Below are 26,593 nucleotides of genomic sequence, written 5' to 3' on the forward strand. Positions count from 1 at the left end.
TGGCAGGGTGCGGGCACCATATTTTTTTAATTGAGTCAGCTCTTGACCACTCACCACAGAATGCCACCTTCTGCAGACTTGTGTGTCACTCTGTGTCACAGTTCATAACCACAGCAAGCACCATTGAGATATACCTGTTGCGTGCAAGACACAGCCAGATGTTTTGCATACATATGGTCTCAAGACCTCACAATGTCACAGCTGTGTTAGTCCCCATGTTTCAGATAAAGAAACTAAGAGGCAAAACTGTTTAGGTACTTGTCCAAGGCAAGTGGCAGAGGCAGGACTCATCCTTAGATGCAGTTCCAGAGACCTGCCTTTTACCAATCGCATGCTCAGGGAGCTGGGAGGCCTGCTGCCATCTTGACTACTGGGCAGTGGAGCTGCGGCATCCCACTCCAGACTGACAGCTGAACCCCACTCCAGACTGACAGATGAATCTAGCCTTGGCCCCTGCCTTGAGAAAGTGTGGTTGCTGATCTGTTTAGATTCCCTTCTGCTCCTGTCTGATCTTTCCTACCACCACCACACCACCAGAACGATGGGTCACTTAATCAGGCTCCAGAGGAGACTGGCTGTCCTCTCACATGGTAAATTCTATACCAAAAATATCATGAAACCGTACAACATGCAGCACTAGCTCAGTCCCCGTCCCTTCCTGGAGGATGGCGGTCGGCATGCTTCCTCCCGCAGGAGGCTGGACAGAGCCTTCCAGGCTTTGTAGGACACCAGGGTCACTCTTTGTGTTTTTTTTTTTTTTATAACCCATAATAAATTTAAAAATTACCTCCGTAGCTCTGAGGAGGGTGGGATTTGGCCCTGGGTCTATAGTTGACTGACTCTGGTCTCAAATGTAGGCAAGAAAATGAAAATAAGAGAAATGGTACATCGGAACAGCTGAACCTGTGTCGGCGGTTGGGGTGCTGAGGGCTGCACCCAGGGCACGCTACAACTGAGCTGCACCCGGTCTTTTTTCCTTTTAATTTTTTGGGGGTATTGGGGATTGAACCCAGGGGCACTTGACCCCTAAGCCACTTCCCCAGCCCTATTTTGTATTTTATTTATAGTCAGGGTCTCACTGAGTTGCTAAGCGCCTCAGTGTTGTTGAGACTGCTTTGAACTCACTATCCTCCTGCCTCAGCCTCCTGAGTTGCTGGGATTACAGATGTGGCCACAGTGCCAGGCTAAAAAAATGTCTTTCAGAAGCTAGTTTGGGATGGAAAGGGATACTTATCAAGATCTGACACACAGGCCAGGTGTAGTGGCCTACGCCTTTATTCCAGTCACCCTTTCACATTGGCAAATGGGCTCAGGCAAAGGAAAAATCCTTCTGAGGGAGGAGGCAGCTCATCCGATGCCGCCTCATGCCTGCTGGCCATGGTCACTCTGGGCAGCTACATGAGAGCCAGGCCTGGTGGGAGATGCCAGATCCTCAGGCAGACTCACCCTGCCAGAAAGAAAAGGCATGACTGAGAGTCACCGCCGCTGCCGGAGCAAGACAGACCCAGTGCTGTGTCACGAGGGCTAAGCAAGCGAAGCTGCTGTTCCCAGGCCAGCTCCAGACTGAAACTGGCCTGCGCCCCACCGCCTGGGACAGTCCCAGTGCTTTGGGATCCCTGGATCTTGTAGATTAACTAGAGTTAAGACCACGCATGGCTTGTGCTGGGCCCCTCGACCACCCATCAGATGATGGGGAGCAGCCAGACTCAGCCCTGCAGGACTCAGAGTCCTTCTTGAGGGGGAAGGGGCTGCATGTTTATGGACTACACTTCCCTTTCAACCAAAAGGCCACACTGGACTTGCTCACAGAGACTTCGCATGCACACGTGCCCCCCTCCTCCCCCAGACAAGCAACAGCAGCCCTGACCCTGCTGTCTGTGGAGATGGCGGGGGTGCTCCAACAGCATGTTGTGTGCACAGTGGAGTCGAGCTCCAGGCCTCTCTCCCTGTCCCTTATCATAAGCCCTTTAACCTTGTCTTTACTTGAGGTTCTCTGTGGAAGGAGGTGGCAGTGAGCCCGGGAGACATGGGGGGGAACCACGATGCACACCAGGCAGCCTCGGCCCACGCCACCCCTCAGAGACAAGGGCTGCTTGCTGTCTCCCCGATGGCCTCGCTTCAGGTCCCAGCTTTGATCTCTGTCAAGGCTTTGACTTTGCAGGGAATTGGAGCCAATAACCCGCATGTGGAATCGGTATGGTCAGTGACGCGGTTGGGGCTGGGGACAGCTGGCTCTCAGGCCCTCTGGCTTGTAATTCCTGTGGGGATTCCTATGGATCCTCCTCTCAGCCTGTGCACAGCATTTTCAGTTGTGGGCTGAGGCTGGCAGCTGGGAGTGTGGCTCTTCCCCCAAGTGGACAGGAGGCAAGTGGGAGCCCAAGAAGCTAAGCCGGGTGTCCAGCATGACTCCTTTAAAGCCTAGGAGTTCTGGGTCTCCGTGCACCTGGTGCCCCCAGCTCAGTCAGTCCCGGGCAGAAGGAGCACATGGTCCTTTCCCCGTGAGGGCATCTGTCAAGCAGCTGTTGATGGCACTCCTCAGTAAGAGGGTCAGGTTGTTCGAAGCTGGGAGACGATGGGTGTATTTTGTAGAGGGTGAGGCTTGGACAACAGAATCGCCTACTCTGAGTCGTCTTGAATTTTGTTACTTCCACCCTGGTCCCAGCATCTCTGCTGTTCTCACCCTGTCCCCCCAAGCCCCAGGATGGCTGCCACATCACAATTTGCTTGTGAGGTCCAAGCATGGTGTAGCCCCTTGGTTGTGGAACCTCATGCTGTGACCTGAGTGAGGGAGAAGGACCTAGAAATGGAGCTTCCAATGCAAGCCACGTGCTCACAGCTGCCAGAGAAACCAGAGGTGAGCCACGGGCCTGCTACGAGCCCCAGGGTCAGCACGTGGACACTTCCAGTTCCAGGGAAAGCAGGGAGCCCGGTTGCTCCAGCTTGCTCACTGGGTCTCTCCTGGCCTCTGTTGGCCAGGTTCTGCCTGGGATCAGATATTCTAACCCAAGGGGCTGACACCGCTCTCTTCTAAAGATGACAGCTGCCATCCTTGCCAGCCATCGTGCCCCATGCCCTGCAATCCTTGGCCCTTGGCTTGGAGCAGATAATACTTTGAAACATGTGGATGTAATTTATTGGCCTTCTGAGTTAATTTTAGTGGGTGTGTGTGCAATTGATTGAAATCAAGACTTAATGAAGGCCAGAGTCTGGGGGTGGAGGAGCAGGGCGGGGAGGCGTTTGGTGTGGGGTTTGAGATAAACTTCAAAAGCTTTAATTAGCTTTTCTAATCTACCCTCCTTGTCTGGAAGAAGTTTATAGAGTAAAACAAAGCTGGTATCCCTGGGGCAGTCCCAGAACCGGGGTCTCTCAGGAACATCCAGGTGCTTGGTAAATGGGCCTTCTCAGGCTTCCACCTCTCTGGTTTAATGACATTTGAGCTACCCTGGCCCAGGAGAGGTGGGACACCCATATTAGTATGTGAAGTTTGTCGTCTTGGTCTCGCTGGGTCCCTGAAACTGTATGTTCCCAGCCCCTGGGTACCTAGGGGTGACATGAGCACTGTTTCAGGACTGTGCAGAATTGCAAATAGTGGGTGTTCGGGGAAGGGGTCTGAGGAAACCTGCAGAAGCGTGAGAGGCAGTAGCTGAGGTGCAGAGGGCCTCCCATGCAGGAGGTCCAGACCCTCACCGTGATCTGAGACCTGCCAGAACAGGCAGGACCTTGGCTTTAAAAGAGATTTGGACTTTAGGCTATTCTGCTGAGTGAGTGGCTTTGGTCACCCTCTCTGAGCTGCTTCTTGCCTTTTCTGTGAGGCTGGAAGGCTGTCGTGAGGTATCTGCCACTGTAATCCCTCACAGTCAGGTGGCACCCTCGGGCTGCCAGGGTGGCAGCATCGTGATTCCGCAGCAGCTATCTGTAGAGATGTCCCCCTCTCTCTGCTTACAGTGGTGGGTGTGGGGCTGTTTGGGCAGCAGACTTGGTGAGGTGGGCCACTCGTGTCGCTGGCCGTGCTGGAATGCCGTGTTGGCCACCAGCCACAAGACCTCGAGTAAAGCTGTCCAGAGACTGGAGTTCTGATTCCTGCTGGGTCCACCCTGGGGCACGGTGAGGACGCCTGCAGACCGCCATGTGTGGATGAGGGGAGCCACCTTTCCGTAGACTCTCGCAGGGACGGGGCCCCACGCTGCAGGTGCAGCCTCGATGGCATCGACCTGGCCCTGCCCTCCCAAGGCTTCTCAGCAGAGCTGAAGAGGCGTACGGAGGAGAAGAGCCAGTGGCGAGCAGGGGGCTGCGGTAGGAGGAGCAGTCAGGGCACGGGGGAGGCGGCTGAGGTGGCCCCACAGGTGAGAGCGGGCTCAGCAGGCCTGGGACACTCCTTCCAGAGGCCTGCGGGCAAGGCCTGCCTGCTTGATGAAAGTGGCTCGCAGATGGGGGTCAGTCTGAACTCGTCTGCCTTCCAGGCGTCTCAGGGTTTAATGCATGCGTAAGTTAATACGCAGAGTCCTGGGCACCCGCCCTCCACGCAGCCTCTGCTGCATAGCCGTAGTGTCACACGCACTGGGTGGCTCCTGAGGAGTGTGCACGCTGGTGCCTGGGTTCTCTGGCTCCTGCCTGGGTGTGCTGTCCCTCAGCGGATTTGGCTTTGTGTCCTTCATTTCAGTTTCTTGGCCCTGAGGACAGCACCGTGCTGGTCCTGTGCTTCCTTATGCATCCTCAAACCTCAAGCGCTCTTGAGGCCACACAGCCACAGACCTGGCGGGGGTGGCCAGGGCAGTGCTCTGGGCAGTAGAGAGCCCACGGGGATGGTTCTAGGTGGTTGTGGTCTAACAAGTAAGGCCACAGCGGGGCTTGGGTAGTGGGAGACATACAGACCTGGGTGACATTCTGAGGCCTCAGGTTTGGTGCTAATGTCCAGAGCCGAGAAGCCAGGGCAGGAAAGAGTGGTTGGTGAAGAGCTGAGGTTTGAGGCCTGAGGCTTTCCACCTCCAGGGACCTTCCATCTTGGGAGGCAGAGCCCCACCTGGGTGGGGGAAGCCAGGAGCAGTCACACCAGCCAAAGGAGAATATGCGGGAACGTTCTAGAGCTGGAGAGTCCACTGGGCATGGCACATCTGCCCTCCTCTGCCCCTCACATTGGCATGTGTCCTTTCCTAGCCCAGAGATGGGACCTTCTTTTGGATCTAAAGATCTCCAGAGCGATCTCATGACAGGTACCACATGCTGTCCCCTTGTGCCCCAGGGACAGCAGGTGGAGCCCGTCGGGTCATCTCTGGCTTTCAGCTTGTGGGCTGTCTGATTGGTGGTGGTTTGTCACGTGCTGTTGATCTCCAGCCATGCAGAGGCCTCAGCACTCCCTGCCTGCTGTGGGCCTCTGCTTGTCTCAGCTGTGGGCCTGCACAAAAGTCCTGGAAGCAGCGGGACCTCAGACTCACTGCACTTAATGTCAACTGAGCACGGAGACCATCCAGAGAAGCTCCCGGCCTGGAGAAGTGGAGGGAGCCTGCCTCCCGCTCTCCAGTGAGCTTCAGCTTAGAAAGTGAGCAGCTGCTGCGGTTCCCAGAGCTAGAGGGAATCTAGGCAGGAGAAGCCGCGTGTTGCCCTCTCTGGGGACTAGTGACAGCACCCACTGTAGCCTCCGCAGCTGGCGTCCTGAGGCTGCCTTGGCTGCACTGTGTGCTTTTCATCTGCTAAAAGAAAGTTAAATGGAAAACAGGAGTGAGGAAAACAAGTTCTCTTGTAAACATGGTCCCCCACATCAGCAGGACGCGGATTTCTCCAGGATTCCTGGGTTCCTGTGATCATATGGCACACAGTCGCGTTTGGGTTTCTGCAGTTTTATGTGCTGTGACAAAAATTCTTCCCGGAAGCAGGGACCAGTGCCCTCCTGTGATCAGGTCCTAGTCCTGCCAGAGCCGCTGCAGTCCCCTAGCTAGGCTGCCTCCCAGACTCCTGTGATGAAAGGCCACTAGGTGGAAGTATCAAGGTCTTGCAGAGGCTTTTTGAGGTGGAGGCTCTCCTGTCCAGAATTTCCAGTGGGGGTCAGTGGTGTGCTTGGCTTCCTGGCTACCCAGCAGACTCCTCTTCCTCCTCCTCAAGGCCATGGGCGTGCATCGGCTGTGTATGCACATTTAACTTGCAGGCCGAAGCTGTCCTGTTGCTATGGTGTGCCCTCCACTGCTGGCATGTCTCACAAGGCGGCTCAAGTGTGGGGCTGGTCCATAGGCCTTGGTCCATAGCCACACCAGACGCCCTGTCCCAGCCGCCTGCTCCTCAGCTCTCTGACTTGGGCAGGTTCCCTTCTATCTCTGGCCTACAGTTGTCTTAACTCTGAAATAAAGTGTACATGGCTCCTGGTCCAACATAGGTCCTCAAAAGTGGCAGCTTTGGATGATAGTGATGGTTTGAAGCCCCAGAAGTCTTCCCTGTGGACTTGCTGATGGATGGCTAAACGGGGCCAGAGCCTTTCCACGTGTTGTCCACGTACAGGGCGCTTGTGGTGGTGCTGGTGCTGGGTGTGGGTGCTCAGGCAAAGCACAGAACCAGAGACCAGAGCAGAGCGACGGCCCGTCCAGCCCTGCCATTGTTTCCAAAGAGGCCTTCATTTTTTTTTTTCCTTTAAGTAAAAAAAGCCTCATAAAGAGGCTGTAAAGAGCGACAGCCGTGGTCCAGATGTGCGATTCTAAGTGCAACTGGCATTAAAGTCGCACATGCCTAAGCCGGTCGGTATGTTTGCTCAAGGGATTGTTGCACCTGTGTGCGCTGGAGGAGTTCTGCACAATACCTGTCCCGTGTACATGGGCAGCCTCGGGGGCACGTTTCCTGGTGAAAACAGCTGGCCTCAACACACACACAAGGGTGATCAGGTTTCACCCTCAGGTGTGGACAGGGCAGCCCGAGGCCCCGTGTTGCTCTGGCTCTGTTTGTGTGGAGCCACGCCTGGCCTCCCGCTGTGGAGATGGGGACCCTGCTCACCTCACGCAGCACCTTGGGTTTCTGATGGACACTTCCTGGCAGTTCAGAACACGTCAAGGCTGTCGGTGTCCCCCACCCGGCCCGGAAGGAATGAGCCTGATGAAAATAGACGGGCACCAAGGCCAGCACTTCTTGGTCACCTCCCTCCTGTCTCAGGGAGCTCGTTTCCTGGGTGCAGCCCTTGCTCGGGCACCTGCACAACCAGCATAGGAAGAGAGCCCTCCGTCCAGCCGTTTGTCATCGTGGCCTTCTGCTGGTAGTCAGTAGCCAGGCCTCAGATGCCTCTCCAAGCAAGTTGGAGGTTTTTCCCTTATGTTGTAAGGGTGTTTAAGATGATCAGAAGAAGCAACTGCTGCTGTAGCCGGAGGCTGGGAAGGCACCAAAAGGTACTGTCTGAGCCAGAACCTCAGCCCGCAGTGGGTGGCACTTTCTGGGTTTTGTTCTCCCTCTCTGCTATGAAATTGGTCCTCAAGCCTGGGAGTTGTGCCTGTGTGACCCTGTCCTCACCATGTCCACAGTGAAAAGTCCTCCATGACCACTTATCACGGGTCTTGCTCCTGCTGTTTGTTTAGGGAAATCTCAGAAACAGAAGAGACCACATCCATGACCCAAGGACATGGATAGAAAATGGGGCAATCTCATGGGATCTCCCAGCTTTAGACCTCTTGAGAGCTGGGACTGTGAGCTTGGCACCGGATGACAGAGGGTTCCACTCGTGTGGATTTTACTGACAGTTTTAGTCTGGACTCTTGGCTGGCATTTCAGGTAGCCCACCTCATCTGTTCCCTGGTGTCTCCCTGAGGCAGCCTGGCAGCCCCTGAATCCTGTCAACTTGAAGGAAGTGCGGAGGATCCACGCTGCCTGGACGTGGCTGTATTCTTTGTCTTGACTCCTCCCTGCACCTCTGTTCCTGAGCCCCACAGCCTGCGAGGAAGGTGGCCCGGCTAGGGTGACAGCAGATATGGACAGAAGACAAGTAGAAACGGTGGAGCCAGGTCTGTGAGAATGATGTGGAATGGACCTGCGTGGAGAGTGATCTGAGGTCCAGTCCACCAAGTCCTTAAGTTGGGATGGGAGACAAGTCCCTGGCGACACGTGGGGAAACGTTCCAGGCTCGGCGTGTTGCGTAGGCCGGCTGTGGCTGCAGGAATGCTATCTGGGCCGCGTCCGAGGAGCAGCAGCACCCCCTCCAGCCAGGTGCTGGTGCGCGAGCTTCAGGTGTGAGGGCGGTCCTTGCCTTCTGTCACCCTGGAGGTGCTGAGGAGGGAGAAACCAGAGTAGGCACTCACTGTCCTGGCTCATGAGGGGTGACAAAAGAGTAGGAAGGTGACAAAAGTAGTAGAAAAGAAAACTCTTGGGGTTTTTATAAGCCATCTTTAGATATCTGAAGAAACCTTTGAGGAAAGGGCGTCAAGTAGTTTTGTGTGGCTCTAGAAGACAGAAGGTAGAAGTTGTCATTCAAGCCCAGCGAGAACTATTTGAGCTGTTCAAAACAAATGTTTGCCTTAGCAATGTGACGAACTCCCCATTGCTGGAGGTGAGTGAGCAGAGTTCTGACAGAGGCTTGATTAAGATGTTTAGAACCTGCCTGTGGCGCTCAGGGTCTGCTCATATGGCCCCTGGTGCAGCCACAGAGCTTGGTGGGACTCTCTGACCAGCTCCTTGATTTTATAGATGAGAAAACACGAATCAGCCCTTGTACTTACCTCTTGCTGTGTTTCATAAAGCTGATCCCAGAGGAGACCCCTGTCCAGCATCTGCAGAAATTACCTCCCATGTCCCCCCCTTGTCTAGGTCTGTGGGCCTCTGCAGGCAGCCTAGATGTCAGGCTGGCGGTCCAAGTCTACAGAGCCTCCTGGCCTGAGCCCAGCCTGTGATGGTGGCCCAGCCAGGTAACAGCTGAAAGGCTGCGTCTGGGTGAACCCCAGAACTGTGGGGTTGGATTCTAGGCCAGTGCTCTAACGTCCTTCCCAGCACGTCTGTCCCTTTGGTTGTCTTGTGGCGGCTCTAGCATTGCACTTACTACCTGCCAGGAGCCTTTTTATGCAAACCTGGAATCCAGCCTGTAAGTACCCCAGGAGGCAGCTTAGGGAGGAGTGGAGGCCAGCTTCCAGGCCCACTCCAGGCCCATCCATCCGACGCATTTGCAGCCTGGCGTCGGCCAGGTCTGCAGATTGGCTGATCCCTGATACAGCTCAGGTTCCCAAAACGAGTTTCCATCCAAGGTCTCCACACTCCTCGGCTGCAAGCACTCCATAAAGCTTTTGGGGCCAAAATATTTTCTTCTTGCTTTTATGAAGTAGGTAATTTAAGTGTGAGGTATTATGTTTTGCTTTTCCCTCCATTCCCCACAAGTCCTGTGCGGGAAGAGCTATGGGCATGGACTCTCTATAACATTTGACTGGCGTTAATCAGCTAGAAGAGCGATTTTTAGGGGAAAATGACCCAGTCCTCTGTTGTTCTTATTGACACGTCAGGCTCTTAGCTGTTGCAGGGCCAGGGATCTGGGGATGGTGGAGAGTGAATCCAGCCCAGTGCCTAGCAAGGTCTTGCCTTGTGCCCCCAGCCCATCTGGACAGAGGAGCCCCTGGTGACCTGCTCTTTGGGGGCTTGTGAAACCTAGTTGTAATCATCGTCACAGTATTTTCAAGTGGTGGGACTTAGAGCTGCAACCCCAAGTGGCTGGTCTCCTTCATCCCAGCTCCTGAATCCTCTGCCAGTCCGTTGCCTTAGCCGATGTCCATCTTTGCTGGGGAGGTCTTGGGAGTCACCAGGACTCTGCGGAACTAATGACGCTCGGTTGGTGGAGGTCACTTTCTGTGGACAGCAGCAGCGGGTGGCTCTGCATTCCACTTCCAGTTGTGCCCGGCTTGCGCTGTCCTTCACCACTTGGGGTTTTCCTGGAACTGTCTGAGGCCCCCCACAGTCTGCTCCAGTCCAAGGTGACTTTTCCGAGGTCTTGTGAGATTGTGCTGGTCGTCCTGCTCACGGCGAGGAGGTCCTTTGAGAAGGTCCTTCGCCCTGGACTCCAGCCCTGAGCTCCCTGACGTGCCACCAGGAAGGGAGGCCAAGAGCAGCCCCACTTTCATCTTGGGCCTCCACGTCAAGCAGACGTCTTCATGCCACCCACTTGAGCAGAGACCCTACTGCTGGAACTCTGGGCTGTCCCCGCAGGCCTGCTCTACTGAGCTGGGTAGTCTGCCCAGGGCTGTGGGGAGCTGGGGATCCAGAATTACCCACCCAGGGCAGAGCCACACGGCCTGCTCCGCGCCCGGCCACATCGGATCCCTCATTCCCGTTGAAAGGCCCCAGAGCAGGTCGCTGGCAGTGGCAGAGCCACCTTGTGGAAATAGCATGTTAGCATTTAAACAGTACTAATGCTGTTTGACTCATTAAAGACACAAAGGCCAGAAAAGTGCCTCCATGTGTGTGCTGTTAGTTCTGGCGAGCGACTCCTCAGATGGCTTCATGTGGTTTCAGACAACATTTTAGCACATTCTTAAAATACCCACAAAAGCCTTTATGTAAAAACTCATAAATGTGAACCACATAAAAATTATTTTTTTCCTTGTTTCATGTCATTGTGATCAAAGTACAGTAGGTAAGAATAAATCTTCAAAACCTTGTTGAGGTCCCTCTTTAATTAATGCTTCACGCGCAGAACAGAACCATAAACTGTGTAACGGGGGACGTCTGTGCCCTGCAGACACCCCACCCCGCCCTGCCACGCAAGGAGCCGCCCGGACAGTTCTCGCCAGAGAGGCTGGTGTGGCCCTTTCTGATCCCTCTGTCCTCACTGCTTTGTCTTAGAACATCACGTTGAGACTTGTGGCTGCTGGAGTCCCTGCAGGTCCCTTTTGGTACATGCACAGGTCCATTCCTGAATTGTTGAGATGTTCAGGCCATAGCTGAGCGGGCTAGGTCCTGGCACGCCTGCCACCCCCACAGAGCGCGCCCGATGCACTCAGGGAGGGTGCACCTTCAAAGGCAGCGGCTAGCAGCGTCGCCTCCACCTCCGCTGCCATCAGTTCTGTATTAAAAGTCAGATGTGCTGTAACGAGGATCCTGCCGTGGATACTGTCCCAGCTGTTGCTCACGCAGCTCTGTGGGAAAGCACTAGTGATGAGGTGCCAGGTGAAGAAGGCCGAGCTTGACACGGTGCCGTGGCCGTGCGGATGTCATGGAAAGATTAGGCCATGGACAATGACTGGAAGGGACTGTGGAAAAACCAGGTTTATGGGCTTGTTGATTTACGGTATTGCGGGTTAATTTTTAAATTAAATTTTGTAATGTGCTTGTAAAAAGTATTTTGGGGGATGGATAGTAACCCACAGGCGGTCACAGTTGGGCTTGCGTGTCACCTCCTTCATCTCTGGCATTTGGAAACGAGACCTGGTCTCTGTGGCCCACAGGGAAGCGGAGGTTGCCGGAGAGAAGCTGCCCAGCGCGGGAGCCGGGCCACAGGCTGGGGTGTTGGAGTGGAAGTGGCCAGTTCCACCTTATCAAATATTAATGCTGCTGTTTCATTTTTTTCTGGAAGAAAGCAGAACACTAAGGGATGGGTGGAGGGGACAACCTTAGGCCACCTGGTGCTTTTTAACTGGTCACCAGATGATGTGAACAGGGCTATCAAGCCACCAGGGTTCCTCCTAGTTCCCTTCAAGGGCAGCCCGACCCTGCCACTCCGCAGTCCCCAGCACACAGAGGAGCGGCCCTCCCTGAAAGCAGATCTGGTGGGGAAACTGTTAGAACCAGGCCACTTGTCACCAACAGGAAGGTTCCCAGAAGGCTCCCTCCTCCAGCCTCTTGAGTTGTTAACTTCTGACCCAGGAGAGTCACCAGAACGCAGGGGAACAAGCCAGAAGATCCTAGCGCATGCTGCCCGAGAACTGCAGAACTTCTTGTCCAGCAGAGCTCCGTCTAGAGCAATCTCCACATGACCCAGGAGCATTCCAGAGTGGCCTCGTGTGTGCCCATTGCAGAGCTGGTCCCAAGGAGGATGGCTCCACAGAGGGAGAGGGGACCTCAGCCCTGAACCACAGCACTTCTCTGCTTGATTCACCCACTGGGGAAGGGGAGTTGGAGAGAGATTAGGAACATTTGTGTTCCAGAGCAGGGTCCCTGTGCGCCCAGTGTGGGCTGGTGTCCCAGGCTTTGTCCCTGCATGCTGTACTTCTCCCAGCCCACACTGTCTGAGGCCTCCTCCGCGGCGCAGCTAGCACTGAGCTCTGTGTCTGGCACCTCAAGGTACACCCAGTGGGTGCTCACTGAGGGGACAGGCCTGCTCTCTTCCACCCATGCCAGTGGGAGGCAGGCCAAGAATATGACCACGTGACCCCACGCAGGAAGTGGGATGAAGAAGTAGTGACAGGATGTGGTCCTGCAAAAGAAGGCTGGCCTCTGTCCTGAGGGACTCCAGAAGGGAGGGGCAGGTTGCCCCCCTGGGCAGGAGGCTGTGTGGGCACTCACAGGTCAGCGAGGCGCCCTGTGGTGTGAGCATGTGCAGGAGGTTCCCGCCTGGGTGGAGCGGCTGCTCCCTTGGTCTGATCTGCATCTATTGTGTGCTGACCTGTAGAAGAAACATTGTAGTTAGAAATAGTTTTACACTTAGGTAAAATTGCAAACAGTGTAATGGGCCCTTGGTGTCTGCAGTGGTTTGGTTCCAGGACACCCTCACCCCACCCCACGGAGTGCTCATATGCTCGTGTCCCTCATGTAAAAGTCCATACATCTCAGTACAGATGCAATTTTTCTTTTTTTGAATATTTTCAATCCAAAATTGGTTGAGTCCAAGGATGGGGAAGCTGTAGCTACGGAGGGCGACACACCAGAGCTCTGCACACCTCCACCGCTGCACTCTGCACACTGGCACTTGCCACATGCGTTTCTTTATTGTAGAACAGTGAGTCGGGGTGTAATTCACAGATGCGTGTTCAATTTGGGTACTTTTATTTTAACGTCAGAAACAACAGTGATTATTTGTCGGTTATCTACTTTCCTTTATTGTTTTGATTTCTTCTCTCAACAGTTCTGTAAGTAGATGTTTTCCCCATGGTCCAAGTTCACATAGCTGCTCCCCAGTCGCCCTCAGCAGGTCATTGCTTGCTGAGCACCCCACAGCTTTGGGCTGTGTCTTGTGCCTGCTGTACACCTGCGGCCAGCCTGTGGGCTGCCGGGCCTGAGGTCCCGTGGTGGTGCCACCCCTGCTGGCCTGCTCCCCGAGATGCCTGCTCTACTGTTCTCTCAGGGCTTCTGTGGTCCCACAGGCCCTGGGCTTTCTGGTAAAAAGACCCGTGATTCTGACTTCTCAGGACAGAGCTGTTGGCTGCAGAGCTTGCAGTCGCATGGCAGCTGGTTCCGCCCTCCAGATCTCTTCTCAGGGAGCTCCTCAGCCACAGCAGTGGACGTGGGCCCTAGGGCTTGGGATCCTGGCTCATTAGCTGTCCTCCCGGCCTTTTCTTTCCCTCTTCCCTTTGGTCATAATTAGAGACTTCCCATATTGACTTGGAGCTGAGGAGGAAGCTCTTGTCCTGAATTTAGCCTTCGATTCTGGTTGGGGTTTTGTAGCAAGTTGTTTTAAAGAACTGACAGGAGAGCCTGGGGTTTGGCTCAGTGCTAGAGCACTTGCCTGGCATGTGCCAAGGCCCTGGGTTCAATTCCTAGCAGTCATACCAAAAAAAAAAAAAAAACCCACCACTACCACCAATAGGAGCCTTGGCCTGCCTGGCTGTGGAGGCAGGGGTGGCTGTGTTTTCCCATTTTCCTTCTCAGAGAGCCTTCCCATCGAATATCAGACAGAGTCATCTGCAGTAAGCAGCAGTGGCTTCCATTGATGGTGTACTGTGATGAACCCTTTATCTGGGCAGAATCTGAAGCCCAGAGACGTTTAGTAAGATTAACAAAGACACAGAGCTCAAAATCAAGTTCATCTTTATGACTCCTAAACCCTTGCTCTTTCTGTTACCCCATTAAGGATGCAGCACCCTCTTCTAACTAAAGGATGATCAAGATACATCCAAGGATGGGCCCTGGAAGCATTACAGGGAGGGTCCTTAATCCCAGACAGTTGTCTAAGTGTGTCCTTGCCAGGTGACAGCCCAGGACTCAGGCTGATGATCTGTTTCTCAACCTGGCCTCTCATGGGCACACGGCTGTCTCTTGCAGGTATTTTGAAGGCGGTGTCTCATCTGTCTACCTCTGGGATCTGGATCACGGCTTTGCTGGAGTGATCCTCATAAAGAAGGCTGGAGATGGATCCAAGAAGATCAAGGGCTGCTGGGACTCCATCCATGTGGTAGAAGTGCAGGTACAGCCTCCCCAGCAGCTGGCAGCCAGGGCCTCAGCACAGGTGCCACTGCCGGCAGTACAGCCCCGTTGTCCAGCAGGTGTTCCCCTGAGGGGCCTGCTGTGATCCATAACAGTGCCTGGACGGCATTTAGTCAAGATTGCAGTGGTCATTGAAGGTAAAGACCCTGAAAGGACCTACTATGTGAGACTGTAGGTCCTGCCCTTCAAAAGCCATGTGGGATTTTTTTTTAATATATTTTTTAGTTTTAGGTGGACACAATATCTTTATTTTCTTTTATGTGGTGCTGAGGATCGAACCCAGTGCCTCATGCATGCCAGGCGAGCGCGCTACCACTTGAGCCACATCCCGAGGCCACCACTTGGGATTTTTAAGGAAGGTAGTGCTGCAGCGGTGACTCAGAAAGTGGCACATTAGGGTGACCCTGAATTCAGGGGCCACTTGAGGCCCTCCTCAGCTTGGTTTGCACCCCAGTTCTGATCTCTGTCTCATCCCCCCAGGAGAAGTCCAGTGGCCGCACTGCCCATTACAAGTTGACCTCCACGGTGATGCTGTGGCTGCAAACCAACAAATCCGGCTCGGGCACCATGAATCTCGGAGGCAGCCTCACCAGACAGGTAGAGTTCCTGTTGGCAACCTCTTGCTGTGTCCACGGTGGCCAGCCTCAGAGCTGACCTTCTGCGGGACAGGCAAGCAGTTCTCACTTGGGTTGGGCGGATTTGACCAGCTGTAAATGCTCGTCAGTTTGCAGATCAGCGCTCAGAGCTACATGCACCGCACACTCCTGCCCTTTCCCAGCTGGCTCCCTGCTAGTAGGACAAGGCTCAGCCATGGTTTCTTCTCACTTACCAGGGTCACCTCACCCTGTGCTCCAGGCACATGTTGTGCTCTGAGACGGGGTACACTGCTCCACTTGGCATCCCTGTGGTCAAAACTGGCCACCAAGTCAGGTCACCTCAGCTCTGAGTCACTCTTCAGCAGCCCAGGGTCTCTGCATCTCGCTGTTCAGTCCAGTCTGAGGACCAGCATCAGTGTCATTGAACAGCTTGTTAGAAATGCAGGAATCTGGGCTGGGGCTCAGTGGCAGAGCGCTTGTCTGGCATGAATGAGCCACTGGGCTCAATTCTCAGCACCACATATAAACAAATGAATAAAATCAAGGTCCATCGATGTCTTAAAAAAAAAAAGAAATGTAGAAATCATGGGCCTCATCTATACCTAATCACCTCAGGATCTGGCATTTTAACAAAATTCTCCAGGGAATTCTTTATAAGCAATAAATTTGAGAAATGCCTCTTGTCCATTTCTCTCATCTCTTTTCTTTGGGTATCACTAGCAACCAGGCCCCAGCCTGTGTCTAAGGTGAGCTTGGAGCCTGGACTACAAGGCCCCGCCTGTCCCTCACACCGGCTGCTCTCAGTGTCAGCATCAGACACTGCTGGAAGAATCTAAGTGGGTTAAGACTCTACGTCCATTCGAAGGGAAATTCCATTCTAACTCCTTGACACCTTCAGGAGCCTTCCATGTCTGTCCCAAGAGAGGACTTCACCTGGGCCCATGTAGTGCAGCAGGAAGCTTTGTGTAAAGGGGAAAGAGAAGGCCCATGGGGAGCACAGCTTGGCTCAGACAGGTCAGGACTGGCAGAAGCACAGCAGCCTGGAGGGCTTCTGGAGGGAGCCTGCTGCTTCTCCCCTCCCATTCTGGAGCTCCTGACTTTTCAGTGTGAGGATCCCCTCAGCATCAGGAAATTTTCTATCCATAAGAAAACTATCCTTGGGGCTGGGAATGTGGCCCAGTGGCAGAGCACGTGCCTAGCACCCCACATACACAAAAGATAATTAGATTTTTAATAAGTTTGGGGGCGGGCAATACTAGAGATTGAATCCAGGGTGCTCTACTACTGAGCTAGGTCCCCATCCCCTTTTTATTATTATTCTAATTAGTTACACATGACAGTAAAATGCATTTTGACACATCATACAAAAATTCTTCTGGTTGTACATAATGTAGAATCACATTGGTCATGTAGTCATATATGTACTTAGTTTAATAATGTCTACTTCATTCTGCTATCCTTTCCACCCCCATACCCCCTCCTCCTCCTGTACTCCCATCTGCGTAATCCAAAGTACCTCTATCCCCACCCCCTTATTGTGAAATAGCATCTGCATGTTAGAGAAGACATTCAGTCTTTGGTTTGGGGACATTGGCTTATTTTACTTAGCATGATATTCCCAGCTCCATCCATTTACCTTCAAATGTCATAATTTCATTCTTCTTTAAGGTTGAGTAATATTCCTTATTATTTTGAGATGAGGTTTCTGTATGAGTTGCCCAGTCTGGCCGCAAACTTACAATCCTCCTGCCTTAGTCTTCCAAGTTGCTGGAAATACAGGCATGTACCACTTATTTTTTCCCTTATTTTTTATTGGTTTATTATAATTTTACATAATGGGAGCTTTTTGTTACATACCCATACATGTTTACAATATAGCAATGTAATTTGGCCAATATCATTTCTCAATATTTCTCCCTCCCTCCCCTTCTATCCCCTTCCCCCGCCCCCACTTTCTTCCTCTATTGGTCTCCCTTTGATTTTAATGAGATCCCCCTCCCCCCACACACCTCTTTTCTTTTCTTCTCTAGCTTCCACATAGGAGAGAAAACATGACCCTTGACCTTCTGAATTTGGCTTATTTTGCTTTACGTAATGTTCTCAAATTCCATCCATTTTCCTGCAAGTGACATAATTTCATTCTTCTTTATGGATGGAATAAAAACTGACTGTGTATATATATCACACTTTATTTACCCATTTATTGGTGGACCCCTAGGCTGGTTGCATAATTTGGCTGTTGTGACTTGTGCTGCTGTAAACATGGTTGTGCTTGTTGTCACTGTGTATGAAGAATTTAATTCTTTAGGATAAATACCAAGAGTGGGGTAGCTGGGTCATAAAGTGGGTCCATGCCTAGTCTTCTGAGGAACCTCCGTCTGGATTTCCATAGTGGTTGTTCTGATCTACAGTCCCAACAGTGTAAAGGTGCTCCTTTTTCTCCACATTCTCTCCAGCATTTATTATTGTTTGTATTCCTGATGGCTGCCATCCTGACTGGAGTGAGATGAAATCTCAGTGTAGTTTTGATTTGCATTTCCCTGATCGCTAAGGATGTTAAACTTTTTAAAATATATTTATTGCCATTTGTATTTCTTCTTTGGAAAAGTGGTTAGTTCATTGTGTTCATTGGGTTGGTTTTTCTGCTGTGAAGTTTTAGTTTTTTGTATATTCTGGGTATTAATTCTGTCCAAAGAGTAGCTAACAAAAGTTTTCAGCCTTGGTTTTGGGGGATTGGCTTTGATGCCATCCTGTTTATGAACTCTTGGCATTATATCCTGAGCTTTGGGGGTCCTTGCCTCTCTGCTGGAGTGTTCACCCTACGTTTTCTTCTTAGGGGGTTGCATAGTTTCTGCTTTGATTGCGAGATCTCTGCTCTATTTTGAGCTGACTTTTGTGCAGGGTGAGAGGTAAGGGTCTGCTCTCCTTCCTCTATGTTTGGGAACCAGTTGTCCCGGCCCCATTTGCTTTAAAGGCTGTCTTTCCTCCAGTGTATGTTTCGGGCACCTCTGTCAAGGATCGGAAGACTGTAGATGGATGTGTTTGCTTCTGTGTCCTGTTCTGTTCCCTTGGTCTGGTGTCTGTTTCACACCACTGCCGCGTTGCTGTAGCTCTGTAGTACAGTTTGAAGTCAGGTTGTGATGCCTCCAGCATTGCTTTTTTGGCTTAGAATTGCCTTGGCTATTCTGGATCTTTTATTCTTCCAAATGAATTTTAGGACTGTTTTTTCTAGTTCTGTGAAGAATGTCATTGGTGTTTTGATGTGGATTTTATCTAATCTATATATTGCTTTTGGGCGTATGGCCATTTTAACAATATTGATTTTGCCTGTTCATGAACTTGTGAGGTCTTTCCTTCCATCTTCTTGTACCTTCTTTGATTTTCTTTCTGCAGTGTAGTGTTGTATGTTTCCATTATAGAGGTGTTTCACTTCCTTGGTTAATAGATTTATTCCTAGGTTTTATTTGTTTTTGTTTTGAGGGTTTTGTGAATGAGATTGTTCTCCTGGTTTCTTTCTCTGCAGATTTATTATTGGCGTATAGTAACGGATACGTTGATTTTGTTCCCTGCTGCTTTGCGTTATTAGCTCTAGCAGACTTCTGGTGGGGTTCTTTGGATCTTCTAGGTAGAGGATCATGTCATCTACAAACAGTGATACTTTGACGACTTCCTTTCCTGTTTTTATCCCTTCTCTTGCCTAGGTGCTCTGGCTAGAATTACTAGAACTGTATTAAATAGGAGTGGTGAGGGTGGACAGCCTCATCTTGTTTCAGATGTTAGAGGAAATGCTTTCAGTTTTTCTCCATGCATTATGACATTGACTTTGTTTTGTACGTGGCCTTCAGGATGTTGAGGGAGGTTCCTTTTTCCCTAGTTTCTTCAGTGTTTTAATCATGCATGGGTGCTAAATTTTTTTGAAGGCTTTCTCTGCATTTATCGAGATGACCAAGTGATTTTTGTCCTTAATTCTAATTATGTGATGAACTTCATTTGTTGATTTGCATATGTTAAACCATCCTTGCATCCCTGGATAAAACCAACTTGGTTGTAATATACAAACTTCTTAACATGTTGTTGAATACAATTTGTTAATATTTATTAAGGATTTTCTCATCTAAGTTCATCGGGGATATTGGCTGTAGTTTTCTTTCCTAGATGTATCCTTATCTGGTTTTGGTATCAGTGCGATACCAACTGATGGCTCTTGATAGAAAAAAAATATGGCAGAAAGGGTCAGTTTAGTAAATCTTATAAGCAAATTTGTATTCTGGGATGGGGTTGTGGCTCAGTGGTAGAGCGCTTGCCTAGCATATGTGAGCACTGGGTTCAATTCTCAGCACCACATATAAATAAATAAAAAATAAAGGTCCATTGACAACTAAAAAAATTTGTATTTTACTAGTGACAACAGCTTCATTGTGCTTTTAAAAAGCAATGGCAGTGTAGAAGCTGGCCGGCACTCCCAAGGCTGCACATGGCCCTCAGACCACCTGTGGGCTTCATGCAACCCCCGCCACACACTCACACCCCCACACCCCCCGCTGTGTCAGGGTGTTTGCTATGTTAGGGAACCAGAAGCCAGAGGGAGCTTGGGAGCTTGGGATATCCTGGTCTGGCCTCTGGGCAGGGCTGTCCCCACCCGGTCCCAGCAGGAAGCACTGGTGTGCTCTGGGGTGGAGTCCATCTTGCTGCATGGAAACAGACCTTTCCCTTCCAGGAGCCACTTACTGGCAAAGCCAGTAGAACCCCCAGGGAGCCAGCTCCAGCACAGCCTGCCTGCCTACCCCGCCACTTGGGGAGTGGGTGGGAAACCCTAAATCTGTAGGAGACTGCTTCCTGCATCACTTACCGCTCTGAACCGTTTATAATTCCACCCGGTATACAGTGACCTGGACAAATATTTAATCCTCAGCCTTCCTAATAGTCTCAGTCAGAGCTGTCAGCCCATGGCCAGCGTCTGGTTCCGGCCTGCCTTGTGCAGGGGCTCGTGCCAAGCCACACGGGCCTGATGAGTGGCTGTCCTCGGCACACCTGGGCGGGGCCACAGGCCTTGTTTGCATTGCCTTTTGCTCTTGGGGCTTAATGAGGAAATGATGCTTCTGTCATCATTCTTACAGCCAATCCCATAATTCATCTGGGTGCAGCAAAGCTGGGGCTCCTTTCCAGTGTAAGTAACTATGAAAGGGGGGAGGGGAGCAGTGAGATAGACAAATCTAAGTTAATGATGTGCAGCTTCTGAGCAAGCAGGGAAAATAAGAGGTGAGGGGTTTAGCTACAAGTCCCGGATGAACCCTGGAAAAATGTCTGCAGTTGCTGTGGATGCGAGATGAGGGGTTCCAGGAAAGTTGAGCAAATCAGTCATTCATAGTAAACATGCGCGGTTGTGCAGGCTGACTCTGGTTAGACTGTAAGCAAGGTAGAGTTATCCTTCCCATTTAACAGATGAGGAAACTGAGGCTCGAGCTGCTAAATAGCTTGCCTGCCATGGCTTGACCAGTAGTAGGCAGAGAGAGGATTCGAACCCAGATTGGTCTGACAAAAAAATCCATCTGTGCTGCTTTCTACCACACCACACTCTTGCTGTCAGTCTGCCCCCCGCCCCCTGCCTGCCATTCATTAGTTGCTAAGTAAACACTCAGATGGAAGCATGCTGAGCAGTGAGCTCAGTGTGGGCAGGACACTGTCCTCTGGGCTTCTGAGAAACCAGTTGACCCCAGGAGGTGCGCTTGCTGCTGGAGGGAGTGAGGAGGGAGGGGGTTAGCATGAACAGATCTGCGTTTTCAGGCCGTGGCCCTGCCAGTTGACATGGAGGCCAGGTTGACAGGAGAGGGTGATGGCCAGACTGGGCACCCCTCAGGGGGCTGGAGGAGATGAGCCTATGGCAAGGAGGTCAGTGAAGAGGTGGGTGGCAGCTGGAGCCAGTGATTAGGCCACGGAAGGAAGGGGGTCAAGGAGGAGCCTCAGGATGGGAGGTGTTGGGAGCAGAGCCGTCAGGGCCAGGTGACCCCCAGGGTGTGAGCAGTGGGGTTGAGGGGGCTTCCTCATTCCAGCACTGCACAGTCCTCAGTGACCAGGCTGGGCCCCGTCCTCCTCAGCAGCATCCCACGCTCAGCCCCCATCAGAGAGAGGGAGGCCCTGTGTTTGGGGAGCTGCCTCACCAGGACCTTGGTGCTGGGCAAGGGCCTACAAGCCGTCCTGGTCATCCGTCAGAAACACCCCAGAGTACGGCCAAGCAGTGTCCCCATCCTCCTGTCACACTCCTCCCCCAGCAGCAGCGGCAGCAGCAACCTGTCCCGGGCCCTTGCCTGTAGTGTGACCCAGGCACTCCCAGCCCTGTCTGCAGCTTTCCCATTAGATGGCTTATGGGGCGCAGGTGAATGAACTGAGAGCCACCCTCAGTGGTGCCTGTCACTGTGATGAATGGCAGCTCATTTCCCAGCTGGCCAGGACACTCCGAGTGGGAGCTTGTGCCCAACCCACCGGCACAGTGGCCTTTCGTTACCTCCACCAGAGACATCTCAGGGACATCGGTTAGAAAGTGCTTTGGCAAGTCCCCGCAGCTGTGGGCTGTCAGGGAAGGTGAGCTACAGGCCTCGTGGAGGCTCGTTACGGCCTCCTGGAGCCCTACTGCCAGGGCCCGGGGGCGCATGTGAGGGCAGGTGGGCAGAAGGAGCCCCTTGGCAGGCTTCCAGAGGCCCCAGCAGGAAGTCGTGGAGCAGGTAAAAAAAGTGTTGGCTACAACAACAACAAAAAATTTTTTTTAAGTGGGGGCGGCTGGGGTTGTGTCGGTGGCAGAGCACTTGCCTGGCATGCATGAGGCCCTGGAGTCGATCCCCAGCACCACATAAAAATAAATAAAGATGCAATGTCCATCTACAACTGAAAAAATAAATAAGACAGTGTGGGGCGCCAGGTACCAACGTGGTGAGCAGGAAGCTGCACTGAGGGACCCATGTGACGGCAGAGACGTGGGAAGGAGGCAGGCTGAGTCTCTGGAAAGAGATCCACAGTCGCCCATCTGGGGAAGGGCCTGCAGATGTTCAGTTGATATTTTTTTCAGATTGTAAATATTTAGACACAGAGGTGGGATGTTCTGTCAGATGGGGCGACCAGGTTGGGCGTGTGCAAGCAGCAGCCCTAACATGTCTTTGGGACAGTAAAACCCAGCTGTGGCACTTGTCTCTAGAGCCCAGCAGGAAAGCCCTCCCAGACTTGGGCTGGTGGTTAAGCCAGGCGTGTGGTTTCATAAGGGGGACAAAGCTCCAGTCCTTCCTTTCAGCTGGAGGGAGCCCACGGTGAGCCAGGCCAAGCTCAGGGCAGGTCTGGGAGCTCGGGCTTGCTGGGGTGCGGCTGCAGCAGCTCCTGTGTTCATGAGGTCACCTGGGTGGTGACACTCTAGCAGGGGGGCTTCTGAGACTGGTTGGGCATTTGTCCAGTGGCCTGGGTGGGCTGACCCAGCCCCAGGCTTCCTCCCTGCACCCTTCCCTGACTGGAGGACAGGGCGGGAGTGGATGAGGTGGGGAGAGTGGATGAGGTGGAATTTCTGAGCCCAGCTTGTGGTTTGCTCTCAGCTCTTCTGGTAAAGAATGTAGATTAAATGGCAGCAGAGGGGTCTCTGGGAAGGTAACGGGCTTGGGAATCATCCAGACTTGCGTTCAGGGCCTCACCCTGTGCTTTCGAGCCATGTGACCGGATAAACCACTTCACCTCTCTGAAATGCAGGGTTTTCACTGTAGAGTTGGCGATTCTACTTTGAAAGCTCTTACCATGTCAACACATTTTCTACTCAATAAAGAGCAGCTCTTACTGCTGCTGCCACCAGTCTTCTAGAATATGTGTAGTTTAGACTCTAGGTTTTCCTACACTGGGCAGTCCTGGCCTCCAACCAGTCTCGTGCCCACAGCACAGCTTGGCAACCGGGAGGACACCAAGGGCCAGAGGGTCGGGGTAAAGCTTTGTTCTGACGGGCCCTAGAGCGGCCACTCCGCAGGCTTGACTCTGTTTTCTGTGGTGGCTCTTCGTGTGAGGTGAAGGCGAGGAGGTCAGAGCCTAGACAGCCAAGGCCCCTGCTCTGCGCACTTGTCCCAGGGGCCTCCTGGCCTGATGGCAGCCACTGGGACTGAGGGGAGCTGGCTTCTTGCAGGCTCTGCCTCCGAGTGTGCTGGCTGAAAGGTGCCTTGCGACAGAAAAAGACTGTCCCCCCTTTCCAGGAGAACAGCTATCATGGTCCGAGTGCTTGCCTGTTTCATCTCCATCTCAGGCCACGGAGCAGAGGGGAGGGTCTGGTTGGGGTTAGGCAGCCTGGCTCTGACTCCAGACTCAGTTGGAACCACCTTGTGGAACATCTGCGAGGCCACAGCACATAAAAATGTTTGCCTTCTGGCAACCACTTTTATAAGGATGTAATAATGTGTGCATTACAAAAATAGGTCTGTTTGTGGTGGTCAGCACTGCCAGCAAGCCGACCCTGGCCAGGTGTGGAGGGGCGTCAACGGGGTGGCAAGGGGGCCATGGAAAGAAGTCTGTGTGCCAGGTCCCGGCCCCACTGCACACCATCCCGCCGCCCTCCCCTCCCCCAGGCCTCAGGCTCAGGTTCCCAACCTAAGTTTAAGGGCCCCTCTTGTGTTCCTGGGGAGTGTATCTGTCCCCCAGCCCAAGCCTTATATTTCCTTTGATTGTCCAGTGGTTTCAACTTTTGTCAGAAGGTCGCTCTTGAATCTGAAGCACAAAGATGGGAACCAAGAGTCTGAGTTGCTGGCGTGACTGGACTTACCTGGTGATGAGCTCTTGGCCCTCTCCTTGGACTGCTGGTTCTCATTTAAAATGGGGCCTTCAGGCTGGGCGTAGTGGTGCAGGAAGATCGCAAGTTCAAGATCAGCCTCATCCTCCAAACTAGACCCTGTCTCAAAACAAAAGGGGGGCTAGGGATGTAGCCATTGGAGAACACCCCTGGTTCAGTCCCCAGTACTCCTCCACACACACACACACACACACACACACTGGGGCCATCAGTGGCTCAAAGCCCTCACCCTTTCCCTGAGGGGCAGGGAGAACAGGAATCTGCCCTCTGTGTAGAGCTCTGGGGCAGGAGAAAGATGAATTTGCTGGAAGGACAAAGTTCATTTGGATCAGTCCCCTGCAGGCTGCTCCTGAATGGAGCAGCCCCGGATCTGGGCAGTGTAACCATTTCCATGTGGAGAGAGCAAGCGCGCATCCAAAAAGTCCTGTTAGAAACAGGTGGAAGGACACCCTCCTTCCTCCCGAGTGAGCTCCCAGCTCCTGTTCAACAGAACACCCACCAGTTGTCCTGGCAACAGGCTTTTTCTGAGAGAAGATGATCCAACAAACGAGGCTGCCCAGGTGGAGTGTGTATCAGACCTGAGGCCAAGTGGGGGCCCGTGTCGCCTTCGAGTTCCCCTGCACTCACACCGCCCCAGTCTTAGGGGCCCTTTGCAGTCTCCCAGGATCAAGACCCCAGGATCACTCACCAAAGAGTGCCCTGGACGGTTTGGAGCCCAGCAAGGCTGGGAAGCTGATCATCCTAGCGTTCCCCTCCCTCTTTGGCGTTTAACCGGCCTCGGCAGCCGTCCTCCAGAACCAGCCTCTTTGTTCTGTAGAGATTCCGTGGCGAAATTTTGGGAGGGCCCTGCCAGGCCACAGGGTCCAGACTGTCACTCAGTAAACTGGGTCCTTCTCTGATAGCATCCTGCTGAGTGAGCACCCCATTTCTCCTCTTAAACCACTCAGCTTTTAAGTGGATGAACTCTGTCCGAGGCTCTCTTAAAAGCCAGTGCCTGCTGGCTGCAGTGACACACCTGTCACCACTACTCAAAAGGCTGATGCTGGAGGATCACAAGTTCATGAGCAGCATAGCGACACCTCATCTTGGGAAAAAGAATACTAAAATTAAAAAAAAAAAAGTTTGTATCTGGATCAGTTTCTAAGCCACATCCTCATCCCTTTTTGTTTTTTATTTTGAGACAGGGTCTCAACTAAGTTACTGAGCCTGGCTTCGAGCTTGCAATCCCCCTGTCTCAGCCTCTCGCTGCATTTACAGATGGACAGGAAGATTGCAAGTTCAAGATCAGCCTCAGCCTCTGAAGTAGACCCTGTCTCAAAACAAAAGGGGGGCTAGGGATGTAGCCATTGGAAAACACTCCTGATTCAGTCCCCAGTACTCCTCCACACACACACACACACACACACACTGGGGCCTTCAGTGGCATATATACACAGTGGAATATTACCACCACCTTGCCCTCCCATCCCTCAGGTCTTGTAGAGTAGTCAGGTCAGCACTGCCATCCCCTAGTGTCCCTGCTCCTCTGGGAGCAAGTATGCCATCAGCCGTCATTTTCAAGGACTGCTGTGAGGGCTGTCGGGTTTATCTGTCCTTGAAGCCTGATGTCTGAAGTGCCCGGTTCTTGGCTACCCTCGGCTCACCTGTCTGCTTCTCGGCCCTGCTTACCTGGCTCTGTTCTGCCTTCCCAGCCTGCGGTCACTGACCCTGATGAAGACAGGCAGGAGCAGGTGGGACACATAGTCGTGGACCCCTGAGCACACCGGCCCACCCCTTCCTGTCCTCGGGAGGTGCCGGCCTTGGCTCTGCTCTGTGGCCGTCCTGACTTTTTTCTTTCTGTTTCTTAATTAACTTACTCCAGCTCTCAGATTGTTTTCAGCTGGGTGCAGTGGCACACGCCTGTAATCCCAGCAGCTCGGGAGGCTGAGGCAGTAGAAATCTCTCAGAATTCAAAGCCAGCCTGGGCAACTTAGCAAGACCTTCCCTAATAAAATATAAAAAGGTTGGGAATATGGCTGAGTGGCTAAGCCCCTCTGTCAGTCCCCAGAATATAAAAAAAAAAAATTTTTTTATTTTAACAGTGTGTCCTTATCTTCATTCTAGTGACGTTGAACATTTATATAATTATCCCTTTGCTCAGCAAGGCATAAAGCATAAGACAGGCAAATCAGACAAGTGAGGCTGGCCACAGGGAAACCCACAGTTGGTGGCCAGGTGCTCCGGTCAGGCTGGCCTGTTGTCATCCCCCACCCCCAGCACTTGGTGTTGCTTACTGGTGAGCAGCAGCTTGTGCCTGTACCTGTTAGTAATAGTTTAGAGACAGATAAGAGTGAGCCTCTCCAGGTGACCCTGGATGAGCCAGTACCTGGCAAGGGTGGTCCCCCTCTCCCTCCCTGCTGTGGCATGGGAGGTATCTGCCTGTCCCAAGGCAGCAAAAAATGTTCTCCTGAAATATCATGTCAGTTTTGCTGGCTGGGCTATTGATGACCCGAAATTTCAATCGTTTTGTATAGAAATGTGCCCTTATATAGCAGCACAGTTCAGTAGATGAATGGATAAAAAAAAATGTGGCATATATACACAGTGGAATATTACTCAGCAATAAAAGAGAATAAAATGGCATTTGCAGGTAAATGGATGGCGTTGGAGAAGATAATGCTATGTTAGCCAATCCCCCCAAAAAACAAATGCCGAATGTTTTCTCTGATATAAGGTGACTGGCTCATAATGGGGTAGGGAGGGGGAGCATGGGAGGAATAGACGAACTCTAGATAGGGCAGAGGGGTGGGAGGGGGCAGGAGGTTAACAATGATGGTGAGATATGATGCACATCATCCAAAGTACATGTATGAAGACACGAATTGGTGTGAACGTACTTTATATACAACCAGAGGTATAA

At 52.3% G+C, this 26,593-nt stretch overlaps 1 protein-coding gene across 2 annotated transcripts in view; it reads left to right on the forward strand.

Annotated features, from left to right (window-relative positions):
• Capzb (capping actin protein of muscle Z-line subunit beta) overlaps nucleotides 1–26,593 on the forward strand; it is a 114,049-nt gene that overhangs the window by 81,894 nt on the left and 5,562 nt on the right. For both annotated transcript variants that reach the window (XM_046469083.2, XM_046469084.2), the window contains exons 5-6: nucleotides 14,137–14,278; nucleotides 14,779–14,895. In XM_046469083.2, the coding sequence (XP_046325039.1) occupies nucleotides 14,137–14,278; nucleotides 14,779–14,895 (259 nt within the window). The remainder of the gene's footprint in view (nucleotides 1–14,136; nucleotides 14,279–14,778; nucleotides 14,896–26,593) is intronic.

Source organism: Marmota monax, unplaced genomic scaffold (assembly GCF_021218885.2).
Source record: "Marmota monax isolate L192 unplaced genomic scaffold, Marmota_monax_Labrador192_F-V1.1 WCK01_AAM20220418_F8-fsc00008, whole genome shotgun sequence".
Taxonomy (NCBI): Eukaryota; Metazoa; Chordata; class Mammalia; order Rodentia; family Sciuridae; genus Marmota; species Marmota monax.